This window comes from Leptodactylus fuscus, chromosome 1 (assembly GCF_031893055.1).
Source record: "Leptodactylus fuscus isolate aLepFus1 chromosome 1, aLepFus1.hap2, whole genome shotgun sequence".
Lineage (NCBI taxonomy): Eukaryota > Metazoa > Chordata > Amphibia > Anura > Leptodactylidae > Leptodactylus > Leptodactylus fuscus.
The window spans coordinates 194936682-194953062 of record NC_134265.1 but is presented as its reverse complement, the minus strand read 5'-3'; the positions used below and the strand labels follow the sequence as shown (position 1 = coordinate 194953062).

Below are 16381 nucleotides of genomic sequence, written 5' to 3'. Positions count from 1 at the left end.
CTAACGTTCAGCTCAGTAATAGTACGGCACTGTAATGAAAAATTCAGAGCATATACTAGGTCTGTACCAAACTTCAAAGATGTGTAAGTATTGACAGCTAAATACCTAGAACTTAACGTTTATTTACAGTCCTATGAAAAAGTTTGGGCACCCCTATTAATCTTAATCATTTTTAGTTCTAAATATTTTGGTGTTTGCAGCAGCCATTTCAGTTTGATATATCTAATAACTGATGGACACAGTAATATTTCAGGATTGAAATGAGGTTTATTGTACTAATAGAAAATGTGCAATATGCATTAAACCAAAATTTGACCGGTGCAAAAGTATGGGCACCTCAACAGAAAAGTGACATTAATATTTAGTAGATCCTCCATTTGCAAAGAAAACAGCCTCTAGTCGCTTCCTGAAAGAAAGAAGTTCCTTAGTCCAACTGGTATTGGACTCTGTTGACAACAGATGCATCCCAGTCGGGATGGGGAGCCCATGTGGACGCGAGGACTGTGCAAGGTTGTGGGAGCAGCCCGGAAGCAGGACTTTCCAACCAGAGGGAACTCAAGATGGTATACCTGGCATTGCTGCACTTCACCCCATAGTCTCAAGGGGAAGGCTGTCAGAGGCCGGTCGGACAACATGACCACAGTGTTGTGCCTGAACAAACAGGGAGGAACCAGGTCTAAAGCTCTCCTGAAAGAAACAAATCTGGGCATATAAGAGTCTGACCCATTTATTCGCTGTTCACATCAAGGGCTCCCTGAACATAGTGGCGGAAGGGTTTGTCGAGGTATTACCATATCAGAAGAATGGTCCCTCAACCATAGGTTCCAACAAATTGCCCAGAAATGGGGCCATCCAGAAGTCTACCTCATGGCAACCCGACTCAACGCCAAGGTGGAGAAATTCTGCTCTCTGTACCAGGAGAATGATCCCTTGGCAGTGGATGCCCTGTCCATCCCTTGGAGGTTCAGGCTGGTTTACATATTCCCTCCAATACCCATCATACCAGAGTACTGATGGAAATAAGACAGAATCAAGTCCAGGCGACTGCCATAATACCATTCTGGCCCGAGAGGACTTGGTTTTCCCAGCTCATAGGCATGAGTCATGGCGTATTGGAGGCTCCCCCTCTCCCAGACCTGGTCACTCAAGGAGGTCAGAGATGCCAGGATCTGAGGAGATTCAACCTGACAGCCTGAAGGTTGACCAGTCCCTATTAAGTCATAGCGGGCTGTCAGAGACCATCCTGAGAACTACAGTATCTCCTGCGCCAGAGCGGAATCCACAAGTAGGAGCTACCGCAGAATCTGGAATGTCTTCAGAACCTGGGGGTCGGAGCATGGCATAGGAGTGACTGACCCCTCTGTGGAATCAATACTGGAGTTCCTCCAGGACGGCCTAGACAAAGGGCTATCTCCGGCAACCTTGAAGGTACAGGTAGCCGCTTTGTCCTCCTATCTGAGGAGGCGTTTATCTCAACACCCCTTAGTGAAAGGGTTCCTTAGGGGTGCAACGAGAGTTAGATCTTCGGTGTCAGCCCCCGTTCCCCAATGGGACCTTGGGATCGTGTTGGCGGCTTTATGTGACCCACCGTTTGAGCCACTGGAGGAAGTGGATTTAAAGCTGGTAGCATTTAAAGTAGCTTTTTTTGCTGGCGATCACCTCAGCTAAGAGGGTTGGGGACCTCCAGGCCCTGTCATCAGAGGAGCCTTATGCCTCCTTTTTCAGTGACAGGGTTCAACTCCATTTTTTGCCAGGGTTTATACCCAAGGTACCCTCTTTGGCAAACCTGAACCAGCTCGATTCGTTACCAACCTCTGTACCGGAGCCTTCCTCCCCGGAGGAAGTTAGGCTGCACTCCTTAGACCTGGGCAGAAGTCTCCGGATCTACCTCGACCGGACCCTGCCTTTTAGGCTGAAGAATTAAAAACATTAAAGTAGCAGTCAGTGCACAGCGTCCTGCATGTGGTCACCGACAAATCTTAAATATCCTCCTTCCTAGTGGGTACTGAGAATCCCTCTATATAATATTCACAAAAAATTGAATGGCCAAGCAGAGTCATATATCAAATACAGATAACACAAACAGATACTAAGGGGACTGGAAACAATGCTAGGCACATAAAATAAGTACTCCTAACCTCTCTGACCATGCCCTAGTTACTCTAGCGGTGTCCCTATCCTCTCCTATCCATTTTCAGCGTCAATGGAAGCTCAATGTGTCGCTCCTTGATGACGCGACCATCCTGGCAGACGTCAAGACCCGCCTGAAAAAAAGAACCCCAAACTCACACTGACTCCCGGCTGCAATGGATCTGCTCTTTAGAGCTTCTCCACAAACATCAAGTCACTCCTGATGTTTACTCCCAGATCGCCAGTGCCCAGGAAGAACTGAGCACATTCGGCACGGACAGGGCCAAGGGAACCCTAGCTAAATGCACACAACACTTCTACGAGTTTGGCAACAAAAGTCGACGCTCCCTAGCTAGGGCCCTACAGGCTCATCAATCCTCTACCTACGTCCCCTGTGTCCGTACCACCTAGAGCGCTCAAGTACACCTACCCCTTGATGTAGCGGCCACCTTCCGGGACTAATACGCCTCCTTGTACTCAGTTGAATCCGGCTCCCCCCATGTTCCCAAGATGGCGTTCCGCGATCGCCTTCGCTCTTACCTCTCCTCATCGGGTCTCCCGTCGCTGTACCCAGAAGACTTGGAGAACTTAGAATCTCCCATCAGGGAAGAGAAGAGATCTGTAGCAATCTTCAACATGGCCGCAGGTAAGGCCCCGGGCCCCGATGGCCTTACCCTGGCTTACTACAAGAAACTCAGCTCTTTACTCCGACCCTGACTAATGAAAGTCTTCAACTCCCTCACCAATGGCTCAGCCCTCTGTCGAGACCTTGCAAGCCGGGGAAAGACCCACTTCTTTGCCTTAGTTACCGCCCCATATCGCTAATTAATGTAGATCTCAAAATCCTGGCCAAGATCCTGGCGACTCACCTATCCCCCCTACTTGGAGACATTATCCACCCAGACCAGGATGGTTTCCTGCCTGGCCATGAGGCTCGAGACAACACCACCAAAGCCATCAGTCTCATGTATGGGGCTAAGCTCTCAAACACGCCTCTCATGCTTCTCTCTACAGATGCCGAGAAAGCCTTTGACAGGGTTAATTGGCAATTCATGGAAGAAATCCTACTACATATTGGACTCCGGGAACACACGATGAACTGGATTATGGCCCTACACTCGCTCCCCACAGCGATGGTCAGGATGAACGGGCTGCTATCCCATCCCTTCCCGATTCAAAATGGCACCAGACAAGGATGCCCATTGTCGCCACTCATCTTTGTCCTGACACTTGAACCGTTCCTTCACCACATCCGAGCTGACCCAAACATCTCAGGTGTGGCCCACTCTGCCCGCCTATATAAGGTAGCGGCATATGCGGACGACTTGCTGTTCTTTCTCTCCTCCCCCCATGTTTCACTTCTGGCCCTAATGTCAGCCTTCCAGGACTACTCGGTGCTCTTGCACTTTAAGATTAATTTCTCAAAATCGGAAGCCCTTAACATGACTCTCCCCCCCCCCCCCCGCCTCCCAGGCCACGTCCCTGAGTTAGTTCTTTCTACTGGACACCCTCTTCCCTTAAGTATTTGGGGGTATATCTCACTCCAGACCCAAAAGACCTCTTTCGCTGCAACTTTCCCACATTACTGACCTCTATCAAAGCCGACTGCAACTGATGGTCCACTGGCGCCTTTACTTGGTTGGGAGGTGCACCATCTTCAAGATGAACATTTTGTCTCATCTCCTCTACCTCATGCAGACACTTCCCATCCACATCCCCATGCCCTTTCTCAGGTCTCTCACCTCCACCCAACTACAGTTTATCTGGTCAGGCAGGCCTGCTTGAGTGGGTAAAGCCCTTCTCTTCCGCCCCAAAAACTGTGGTGGACTATCCCTTCCAGACCTGAAATCCTACTACTTGGCCACCCACCTGGCACGAGTTGTGGACTGGTGCAGACACTCAGTGTCTAAACCCTGGGTTTACATTGAGCCGGCATTCTCCCCAATCCCACTGCAGGTTGCCCCATGGTTAGACTCTTCCTCTTTATCTTCCTTCTTTCCAAAACCAACCATTGGTCCCACGCTCCGGATCTGCTCTAGAGGCCTTGTCCACTCCACCCTCCTTCCCAAGGACTCCCACTTTTTTCCAGTACTAGGCAACCCTGACTTTATACCTGGACTAGTTGACCGCTTCTTCCGCAACTGGCACCACCATGGGATCTTCTGTGTCTGCCACCTCCGAGATGACATGGGATGGAATATGCTTCTGGGCCCTCAAGCCTCTCCTGATTTGCCTCCATTGGATCTGTGCCGGAAACAGTTCCCTTCGCCACTCCCTCTCACTGGTCTACCGACTTCTGATTGAGCCCCCGGAGGACTTTGTTCCTCCATTCATGCTCAAGTGGGAATCTGATCTGTCCCTCTCCCTTTCCCAGGACCGGCGAAGATGTATCTTCTGCCTCTCTAATGCTACCACTATCAGCTCCCGCTACCAGGAGGCCAACTACAAAATCCTGTCCCGCTGGTATAGGGTCCCCAAGAGAATAAAGGCTATGTTTCCCCAGACCTCCCCTCTATGTTAGAGATGCGGCGAAGAGGAAGGCACCATGCTCTATATTTTCTGGTCTTGTCCCGTCCTGTCATCCCTTAGGGGTCAAACGGATCACCATCCAACTCACTGAGACCTTTCACCACTTGGGCCCTGCTCTGTTTCTCCTCAACCACTGTGAGTCTCCTGTAAAAGTCTTCAAACGCTCCCTGCTCAGATTTTTGGTCCTCGCTGGCCAGGCATGTATCCCGCTTATCTGGAAGCGAGTTGAACCTCCCCCTCTCTCACACTGGATCTCGAAGGTTAATGAGATAATAAACATGATGAACCTCATCTCCTTCCTGCATGGCACAAATGAGGCACATACCAGAACCTGGTTTTACTGGTTCGCCTTTCAGCAATCTGGAGAGTATCGGACGCTTCTGGGCTCTGATCCCCCCTCAGACTGACACTACTCCAGCACACCACAGTCACCTGGATACTGGTCTCTTTTAATTCCCCCCCCCCCCGGGTCGGGATCCAAGCGACCTGGCAAAAGTAGATGACCTAGCCTGTCTCTTACCCACTCGCATCCCCCCCCCCACTACTGTGTGTGTCTCTACTCTCCCCTTTTTTTTTTCCTTCTTCCCTTTTTTTACTTTTATTTTACTCCTTCCATTCTCCTCTCTCCTTCCTATTCGCCCTCCTTTCCTTCCCCCCTCCCCCTTGTACTGCCGCTTATTGTTGATTGGACTTGCTTTAGGATGGTTATTTTTTTGTGTTTTACTATGTAGCCTGACGTCATCGAGACATTTGTTAACCCTGTTACTTGTTACTGTCTGTTCTATTTTCCCCTTGCAAAATCTTTAATAAAAATTCTGAATTAAAAAAAAAGTACCCCTACCCTACACAAAAGAAAGACCGAAAACAGTTATCAGGGTCTATAATGCACAAAAGGAAGTATGGATATAGGTGATACTACATGGAGGTACACTAAGAGTTAAAAAGTCCCTACGCGTTTCCCCCAGCCTACGGGTGTAATAGGGGACAAATGGGCAGTATGTACCACTCTGATGAAGATTCAGAGTGGCACTGACCTTATACGGCACTGTAATGCCGCGGGCACAAAATCTGTACCTGTGGCATTACATACTGCTGTTGGCTGTTTTACATAGCCGAGAACTGGGACCAGGCGCCGGAGTCAGAATATACTTTGACTCCAGCGGATTAATCCCCATATGTCGCGATCAATAGCGATGCGTATAAGTCCTCACTATCCAAAAATCGTGTTATTTTTCCTATATGGTAAATGCCTTTTTAAAAAAAAAATAAAAAAATACCTCAATGTGCAAATTAATGTATTTTGGTCACTTTCCTTTTCCCAAAAAATAATAAACAAAAGTGACAGTCATGCATACCAAATATTGGTACTAATAGAATACAACTTGTCCTGCAAATAAACAGCCCCAACACAGCTATGTCAACAGTACAGTAAAAAAAAGTTATAGGTGTCAGAATATGGTGACCCCAGGAAAATTGCTAATTTTCAAAAAGTGACATTTTATTTGTAAAAGTGGTAAAACATAATAAAAACCAATATAAATATGATATTGTCATAATTATATTGACCACTGGACAAAGCTGTCAAGTCACTTTTATTTCAGAGTGAATGTAAAAACAAAACGCAAAAAATTATGATAGAATTTGGGTGTTATTTCACATGGACTCCACAACAATGCAGTAAAAGAAATGAAAACATTATGTGCCCCAAAATGGTGGCAAATGAAAGTACAACTGGTCACACAAAGAATAAATCTTCATATACAAGTGCATCTCAATCAATTAGAATATCATCAAAACATTTTTTTTTTTTTTTTTAATAGTTCAATTGAAAAAGTGAAACCCATATATTATATTGAGTCATTACAAACAGAGGGAACTTTTTCAAGTGTTTCTTTCTGTTAATGTTGATGACTGGCTCACAGCCAAGGAAAACCCAAAAGTCATTATCTCAGAAAATTAGAATATTATATAAGATCAACTGTAAAAAGATTACTTAACACAGAAATGTAGGCCAAATGAAAAGTCTGTCCAGTAAATGCCCTCAATACTTGGTCGGGCTCCTTTTGCATGAATGACAGCATCAATGTGGCAATGTGGCATGGAGGGATCAGCCTGTGGCCCTGCAGAGGTGTTATGGAAGCCCAGGTTGTATCATAGCAGCCTTCAGCTCGTCTGCATTGTTGGGTCTGGTGTCTCATATCTTCCTCTCTCATAGATTCTCTATGGGGTTAGGGTCATGTGAGTTTGCTGGCCAGTCAAGCTCAGTGATATTGTGGTTATTAAACCAGGTCTTGGTACGTTTGGCAGTGTGGACAGGTGCCAAGTCCTGTTGGAATATAAAAATTTCATCTCCAAAAAGCTTATTGGCAGAGGGAAGCATGAAGTGCTCTAGAATTTCCTGGTAGACGGCTGCGCTGACTTTGGACTTAATAGAACACAGTGGACCTACACCAGCAGATGACATGGCTCCCCAAACCATCAGTGATTGTGGAAACTTCACACTAGACCTCAAGCAGCTTGGATTCTGTACAGCAGCCTCTCCACTCTTCCTCCAGACTCTGGGACCTTCCAAATGAAATGCAAAATTTACTTTCATCTCAAAACACCTTTGACCATTGAGCAACAGTCCAGAACTTTTTTCATGATATTCTAATTTATTGAGATGCACTAGTAGCTATATAGACAGAAAAATAAAAAAGTTATGAATTATGGAAGGCGGGGAGGGAAAATACGAAGAAAGTCACTGAGCATTAACGTACAAACTACCCTGCATCCTTAAGGGGTTAAAGTCAGTGATGGTGGATGCATACAGGAAGTGAACCATCTGAATCTAACATTTAATTACCTTTTTGATCCATTGTTCTGATTCTATGATTGATCAGAACTACAGACTAAATTGCAGAAATGTGAAATTAGCATCTTTACGTTTTAATATACAGAATTGATTTGCCCACTACTAAAATATATACAAAAGTAAACAAATAATTGTTTTATAGCTGTGGCAGCCATTTAGTGACTTTGAAGATATTGTGGATATTAATATAACACAGGCTAACGCCGATCAAACCAGTGGAGAAGGACGTATGGTAACAATCACCAAACAAAATAACAAAGTTCTGGTAAGTGGATTTAATATCTTACATGTGTTTAGCTTAAAGAGGCCCTTTCACCATCTGGAGCACATGCGGTTTAATACACCGCTAGAAAGCCAACATCGGCTTTCCCGTTCTGTGCCCCCAGTGAAGAGCTATCGGTGCCGGTACCGTGGCTCTTCACTGTTAGAAGGGTGTTTCTGATAGTCAGTCAGGAACGCCCTTCCTCACAGTAGCGCCTATAGTGCTATACTGTGAGAGGGGGCATTCCTTACCACCCGGCGATGACGTTCCTCACCACTCACTCAGTACAGCGCTTTAGGCGCTACTGTGAGGAAGGACATTCCTGACTGACTGTCAGAAACACCCTTCTGATAGTGAAGAGCTACGGTATCGGCACCGATAGCTCTTTACTGGGCGCAGAGAACGGGAAAGTCGATAGTGCGCTGAATTCAGCGCACTGTTAGCTTTCTAGCAGTGTATTACACCGCATGTGCCCCAGGAGGTGAAAGATCCTCTTTAAGCAAAGAGCACGTAAAAGGTCCTAATGACTAAAAATGATAACCTCCAATTGAGGCAATATTCTACTAATTTTCTCCATTTTACTCTAGAGACAGTTCAGCAATTATGACTGCTGTTATAATAAGAAGTAACTGTATGATCTTTCCACAAGTTACAAATGTGCTGAATATTTTTTTGGGCATAAATTAGTTTATTTGTATTAAAAAGCTTGTGTTATGCTCGGTTCACATCTGTGCCTGGTATCTATCCACTTGCAAACCGTTTTAAGAGAAAGGCTGAGGCCCCATGGGTCGTAAACATAAAAACCGCAGCGCGGACACGTTGCAATTTCCAAACCCGGCACAGTTTTGGAAATCGCAGCATGTCAATTATATCTATGGAAACGCCTACAGTTTCCTCATAGATATCATTGTAAAAGAAAGTCAGCAGAGGAAAATTCCGTGAACTTTCTGTTTAAAGCTCTGTGGGAAGAACTGCAATGCTTTGTTATCGGTTTGTAATACGCTTTCTATAGACCTCAATGCTATAAAAAAAATCGAATTGGTTGTTGTCCGTCTGGTATTCTTATATTTTGAATGGATAAAAAGTCCTGCAAGTCCGACTTTTTTTGTTCACCCAAAAGAGTGGATACCAGACAGAAGTGCTCCAAATGCTACCTGAGGAAGGTTTTTGCAGCACATTGAAATGAATGGGTTTTAAAACCAACCGTCTGAAATCAGCTTTTGAGGATTTTGAGACGGGTTCAAAAACTGATTTCATGAAAGCCAGACGCAGATGTGAACCCAACCTTACAAATGGCTACTAGTTTGGAGTGGCAGGCTACTGAATGCTCTGTTGTTGGTCCATATTGAGACATTGATAAGTACACTTAATTGTTTTAAAAAGAGTTGATCTGCTTTTCACAGATGCAGAATGGGATAACCACACATCCCCAAGTAAACAGGGTGAGGTGCTGTCCATGAAAAGTACAGATATCACATGTTCTCAATGTGTAGAAGCGTGAATACAGTGTAATTCACAGCCTCCCTATATGTATACTGAGATATCTGTCAATCACTAAGTAGAACTTGCCCGTGTTCATCTATTCCCAAAATGAGAAGGAATTTATACTAAACCCTTCCTACAGAGCTGTACATCAATCTGCTCAGTTCTTTCTGCTCTACAATTTTACTTACCTATTTCTCTTACGTCAATAGTACTATAATATTGTCAGTCACTGTCCCATTACCCATGTAAACGTAATAACTTAGAAACTCCACGTAGATGTATTCCTTTGTCAGATTCGAAGTTAGGACTCCAGCTTCAAAGCAGCAGTGCTAACCACTGACTTAGCATGCAGCTCTATAACATGCCACTTACATAATGGTTGGTAGTTGTCCTCTAATACCGCTTGTTTTCTTCCTAAGGAGGCACAGTTTCAGTTGTTGAGAGATGCTCTCTCTTTTGTGTCTCTGGTTGATGGATATTACCGGTTGACGACAGACTCTCAGCATTACTTTTGTGAAGAAGTGGCTCCCCCAAGACTGCGGTGGAATTTGGATAATCAATGTCATGGTCCTATCACGTAAGTTACCAATGATCACTCATCCACATTTCCTCTACAATGTTACAGTAACTGCATTTCTAGAGTTAATCTCTAAATCTAAACCCTACATGATTCCACAGCAATATACTGTACAATTGTCAATTAATACTTTATTTGCACCAGTCACAGTGCTGTGGTGCCTGATCAGGAAGGGACTGTACAAACTATAGTTTCAAACCATTATTTGACTGATGAACATGTGTCATGGCAGACTGATCCCTTTTGTCAGGCAAATATTATTCTATGAATTATTATTTGGTAAGGGACATCTGTGAGTGAAATAAAGTTTTGAAGTTAGGGGGAGTCCCCACTACCATTGGTGTCCGCTCAGCAATGTCCGTGGCGATTGTCCATACAAGATTTTAGCAACGGACACTAACTAGTCCGTTTGCTATTTCCATTCATTTCAATGGGATTTTATCTTGTGTCCATTTGTGTCCTTTAGTGTCCGTTTACAACCATGTCCATTTTTTCAAGTTGACAAAAAAATCCCACATGCAGGACTTTTCTGTCTGTTTGAAAAAACGGACAGTAAGTGCCTGTTGTTTTTTTTAACATTGAGGTCTTTGAGTAATGGACAGTAATTGATAGCCATCAGTTACTGTCCATTTGTGTCCGCTATGATAGGTGTCCATTTATTTGTTTTTTAAAAAAATGGAAACCTTCTGAGCGGACACCAACAGTAGAGTGAACCCTACTTTAGACTGCTAAACTACGTTTATATTCTCCATTTTAAGCCATTGCTATATTTTATCAATTTTACTTTGGCCCAGTTCACATTGCGTTTTCCTATCTGCATGAAATATGCTTCGAGAAAAGTCCTGCAAGCAGCACTTTTCTTTCCACATTTTTCATGCGGAAACCACACGGATCCCATTACAGTCTATGGCGTCTGCGGGTCTCCTTAGGTAATTGCTTTTTTATGCTAATAGGTTTCCATTCAGGGGGTCCCCAAGCCGACTTCCCAAATACTGTTGTAAATTATTTAAAGGTTGCAGTTCTGAAAATGGGATCATTTAGGGGTTGTTTTTTTTTGTTTGTTTTTACATTTTCAAACACCCCTTCAGAGTTGAGGCTTTGATAAATTCATTGAAAATTTAGAAAATTGCAGTTTGGCGTGTAAGCATTATAACTAATGTCCAAAAAAGAATTAATATATAGAGATGAGCGAACACTAAAATGTTCGAGGTTCGAAATTCGATTCGAACAGCCGCTCACTGTTCGAGTGTTCGAATGGGTTTCGAACCCCATTATAGTCTATGGGGAACATAAACTCGTTAAGGGGGAAACCCAAATTCGTGTCTGGAGGGTCACCAAGTCCACTATGACACCCCAGGAAATGATACCAACACCCTGGAATGACACTGGGACAGCAGGGGAAGCATGTCTGGGGCATAAAAGTCACTTTATTTCATGGAAATCCCTGTCAGTTTGCGATTTTCGCAAGCTAACTTTTCCCCATAGAAATGCATTGGCCAGTGCTGATTGGCCAGAGTACGGAACTCGACCAATCAGCGCTGGCTCTGCTGGAGGAGGCGGAGTCTAAGATCGCTCCACACCAGTCTCCATTCAGGTCCGACCTTAGACTCCGCCTCCTCCGGCAGAGCCAGCGCTGATTGGCCGAAGGCTGGCCAATGCATTCCTATGCGAATGCAGACTTAGCAGTGCTGAGTCAGTTTTGCTCAACTACACATCTGATGCACACTCGGCACTGCTACATCAGATGTAGCAATCTGATGTAGCAGAGCCGAGGGTGCACTAGAACCCCTGTGCAAACTCAGTTCACGCTAATAGAATGCATTGGCCAGCGCTGATTGGCCAATGCATTCTATTAGCCCGATGAAGTAGAGCTGAATGTGTGTGCTAAGCACACACATTCAGCACTGCTTCATCAAGCCAATACAATGCATTAGCCAGTGCTGATTGGCCAGAGTACGGAATTCGGCCAATCAGCGCTGGCCAATGCATTCTATTAGCCCGATGAAGTAGAGCTGAATGTGTGTGCTAAGCACACACATTCAGCACTGCTTCATCAAGCCAATACAATGCATTAGCCAGTGCTGATTGGCCAGAGTACGGAATTCGGCCAATCAGCGCTGGCTCTGCTGGAGGAGGCGGAGTCTAAGGTCGCTCCACACCAGTCTCCATTCAGGTCCGACCTTAGACTCCGCCTCCTCCGGCAGAGCCAGCGCTGATTGGCCGAAGGCTGGCCAATGCATTCCTATGCGAATGCAGACTTAGCAGTGCTGAGTCAGTTTTGCTCAACTACACATCTGATGCACACTCGGCACTGCTACATCAGATGTAGCAATCTGATGTAGCAGAGCCGAGGGTGCACTAGAACCCCTGTGCAAACTCAGTTCACGCTAATAGAATGCATTGGCCAGCGCTGATTGGCCAATGCATTCTATTAGCCCGATGAAGTAGAGCTGAATGTGTGTGCTAAGCACACACATTCAGCACTGCTTCATCAAGCCAATACAATGCATTAGCCAGTGCTGATTGGCCAGAGTACGGAATTCGGCCAATCAGCGCTGGCCAATGCATTCTATTAGCCCGATGAAGTAGAGCTGAATGTGTGTGCTAAGCACACACATTCAGCACTGCTTCATCAAGCCAATACAATGCATTAGCCAGTGCTGATTGGCCAGAGTACGGAATTCGGCCAATCAGCGCTGGCTCTGCTGGAGGAGGCGGAGTCTAAGATCGCTCCACACCAGTCTCCATTCAGGTCCGACCTTAGACTCCGCCTCCTCCGGCAGAGCCAGCGCTGATTGGCCGAAGGCTGGCCAATGCATTCCTATGCGAATGCAGACTTAGCAGTGCTGAGTCAGTTTTGCTCAACTACACATCTGATGCACACTCGGCACTGCTACATCAGATGTAGCAATCTGATGTAGCAGAGCCGAGGGTGCACTAGAACCCCTGTGCAAACTCAGTTCACGCTAATAGAATGCATTGGCCAGCGCTGATTGGCCAATGCATTCTATTAGCCCGATGAAGTAGAGCTGAATGTGTGTGCTAAGCACACACATTCAGCACTGCTTCATCAAGCCAATACAATGCATTAGCCAGTGCTGATTGGCCAGAGTACGGAATTCGGCCAATCAGCGCTGGCCAATGCATTCTATTAGCCCGATGAAGTAGAGCTGAATGTGTGTGCTAAGCACACACATTCAGCACTGCTTCATCAAGCCAATACAATGCATTAGCCAGTGCTGATTGGCCAGAGTACGGAATTCGGCCAATCAGCGCTGGCTCTGCTGGAGGAGGCGGAGTCTAAGGTCGCTCCACACCAGTCTCCATTCAGGTCCGACCTTAGACTCCGCCTCCTCCGGCAGAGCCAGCGCTGATTGGCCGAAGGCTGGCCAATGCATTCCTATGCGAATGCAGACTTAGCAGTGCTGAGTCAGTTTTGCTCAACTACACATCTGATGCACACTCGGCACTGCTACATCAGATGTAGCAATCTGATGTAGCAGAGCCGAGGGTGCACTAGAACCCCTGTGCAAACTCAGTTCACGCTAATAGAATGCATTGGCCAGCGCTGATTGGCCAATGCATTCTATTAGCCCGATGAAGTAGAGCTGAATGTGTGTGCTAAGCACACACATTCAGCACTGCTTCATCAAGCCAATACAATGCATTAGCCAGTGCTGATTGGCCAGAGTACGGAATTCGGCCAATCAGCGCTGGCCAATGCATTCTATTAGCCCGATGAAGTAGAGCTGAATGTGTGTGCTAAGCACACACATTCAGCACTGCTTCATCAAGCCAATACAATGCATTAGCCAGTGCTGATTGGCCAGAGTACGGAATTCGGCCAATCAGCGCTGGCTCTGCTGGAGGAGGCGGAGTCTAAGGTCGCTCCACACCAGTCTCCATTCAGGTCCGACCTTAGACTCCGCCTCCTCCGGCAGAGCCAGCGCTGATTGGCCGAAGGCTGGCCAATGCATTCCTATGCGAATGCAGACTTAGCAGTGCTGAGTCAGTTTTGCTCAACTACACATCTGATGCACACTCGGCACTGCTACATCAGATGTAGCAATCTGATGTAGCAGAGCCGAGGGTGCACTAGAACCCCTGTGCAAACTCAGTTCACGCTAATAGAATGCATTGGCCAGCGCTGATTGGCCAATGCATTCTATTAGCCCGATGAAGTAGAGCTGAATGTGTGTGCTAAGCACACACATTCAGCACTGCTTCATCAAGCCAATACAATGCATTAGCCAGTGCTGATTGGCCAGAGTACGGAATTCGGCCAATCAGCGCTGGCTCTGCTGGAGGAGGCGGAGTCTAAGATCGCTCCACACCAGTCTCCATTCAGGTCCGACCTTAGACTCCGCCTCCTCCGGCAGAGCCAGCGCTGATTGGCCGAAGGCTGGCCAATGCATTCCTATGCGAATGCAGACTTAGCAGTGCTGAGTCAGTTTTGCTCAACTACACATCTGATGCACACTCGGCACTGCTACATCAGATGTAGCAATCTGATGTAGCAGAGCCGAGGGTGCACTAGAACCCCTGTGCAAACTCAGTTCACGCTAATAGAATGCATTGGCCAGCGCTGATTGGCCAATGCATTCTATTAGCCCGATGAAGTAGAGCTGAATGTGTGTGCTAAGCACACACATTCAGCACTGCTTCATCAAGCCAATACAATGCATTAGCCAGTGCTGATTGGCCAGAGTACGGAATTCGGCCAATCAGCGCTGGCCAATGCATTCTATTAGCCCGATGAAGTAGAGCTGAATGTGTGTGCTAAGCACACACATTCAGCACTGCTTCATCAAGCCAATACAATGCATTAGCCAGTGCTGATTGGCCAGAGTACGGAATTCGGCCAATCAGCGCTGGCTCTGCTGGAGGAGGCGGAGTCTAAGGTCGGACCTGAATGGAGACTGGTGTGGAGCGATCTTAGACTCCGCCTCCTCCAGCAGAGCCAGCGCTGATTGGCCGAATTCCGTACTCTGGCCAATCAGCACTGGCTAATGCATTGTATTGGCGTGATGAAGCAGTGCTGAATGTGTGTGCTTAGCACACACATTCAGCTCTACTTCATCGGGCTAATAGAATGCATTGGCCAGCGCTGATTGGCCGAATTCCGTACTCTGGCCAATCAGTGCTGGCCAATGCATTCTATTAGCTTGATGAAGCAGAGGGTGCACAAGGGTTCAAGCGCACCCTCGGCTCTGATGTAGCAGAGCCGAGGCTGCACAAGGGTTCAAGCGCACCCTCGGCTCTGATGTAGGAGAGCCGAGGGTGCACTTGAACCCTTGTGCAGCCTCGGCTCTGCTACATCAGAGCCGAGGGTGCGCTTGAACCCTTGTGCACACTCTGCTTCATCAAGCTAATAGAATGCATTGGCCAGCGCTGATTGGCCAATGTATTCTATTAGCCTGATGAAGTAGAGCTGAATGTGTGTGCTAAGCACACACATTCAGCTCTACTTCATCGGGCTAATAGAATGCATTGGCCAGCGCTGATTGGCCAGAGTACGGAACTCGACCAATCAGCGCTGGCTCTGCTGGAGGAGGCGGAGTCTAAGATCGCTCCACACCAGTCTCCATTCAGGTCCGACCTTAGACTCCGCCTCCTCCAGCAGAGCCAGCGCTGATTGGCCGAATTCCGTACTCTGGCCAATCAGCACTGGCTAATGCATTGTATTGGCGTGATGAAGCAGTGCTGAATGTGTGTGCTTAGCACACACATTCAGCTCTACTTCATCGGGCTAATAGAATGCATTGGCCAATCAGCGCTGGCCAATGCATTCTATTAGCGTGAACTGAGTTTGCACAGGGGTTCTAGTGCACCCTCGGCTCTGCTACATCAGATTGCTACATCTGATGTAGCAGTGCCGAGTGTGCATCAGATGTGTAGTTGAGCAAAACTGACTCAGCACTGCTAAGTCTCTGCATTCGCATAGGAATGCATTGGCCAGCCTTCGGCCAATCAGCGCTGGCTCTGCCGGAGGAGGCGGAGTCTAAGGTCGGACCTGAATGGAGACTGGTGTGGAGCGATCTTAGACTCCGCCTCCTCCAGCAGAGCCAGCGCTGATTGGTCGAGTTCCGTACTCTGGCCAATCAGCGCTGGCCAATGCATTCTATTAGCCCGATGAAGTAGAGCTGAATGTGTGTGCTTAGCACACACATTCAGCTCTACTTCATCAGGCTAATAGAATACATTGGCCAATCAGCGCTGGCCAATGCATTCTATTAGCTTGATGAAGCAGAGTGTGCACAAGGGTTCAAGCGCACCCTCGGCTCTGATGTAGCAGAGCCGAGGCTGCACAAGGGTTCAAGTGCACCCTCGGCTCTCCTACATCAGAGCCGAGGGTGCGCTTGAACCCTTGTGCAGCCTCGGCTCTGCTACATCAGAGCCGAGGGTGCGCTTGAACCCTTGTGCACACTCTGCTTCATCAAGCTAATAGAATGCATTGGCCAGCACTGATTGGCCAGAGTACGGAATTCGGCCAATCAGCGCTGGCCAATGCATCCCTATGGGAAAAAGTTTATCTCACAAAAAT

The 16381-nt window shown here is 46.8% G+C and overlaps 1 protein-coding gene across 1 annotated transcript in view; it reads left to right on the top strand.

Annotated features, from left to right (window-relative positions):
• The window catches only part of JAK3 (Janus kinase 3), a 132211-nt gene that overhangs the window by 22037 nt on the left and 93793 nt on the right, over positions 1–16381 (top strand). Inside the window, exons 7-8 of the mRNA XM_075281096.1 lie at positions 7656–7778; positions 9680–9837. Of these exons, the coding sequence (XP_075137197.1) occupies positions 7656–7778; positions 9680–9837 (281 nt within the window). The remainder of the gene's footprint in view (positions 1–7655; positions 7779–9679; positions 9838–16381) is intronic.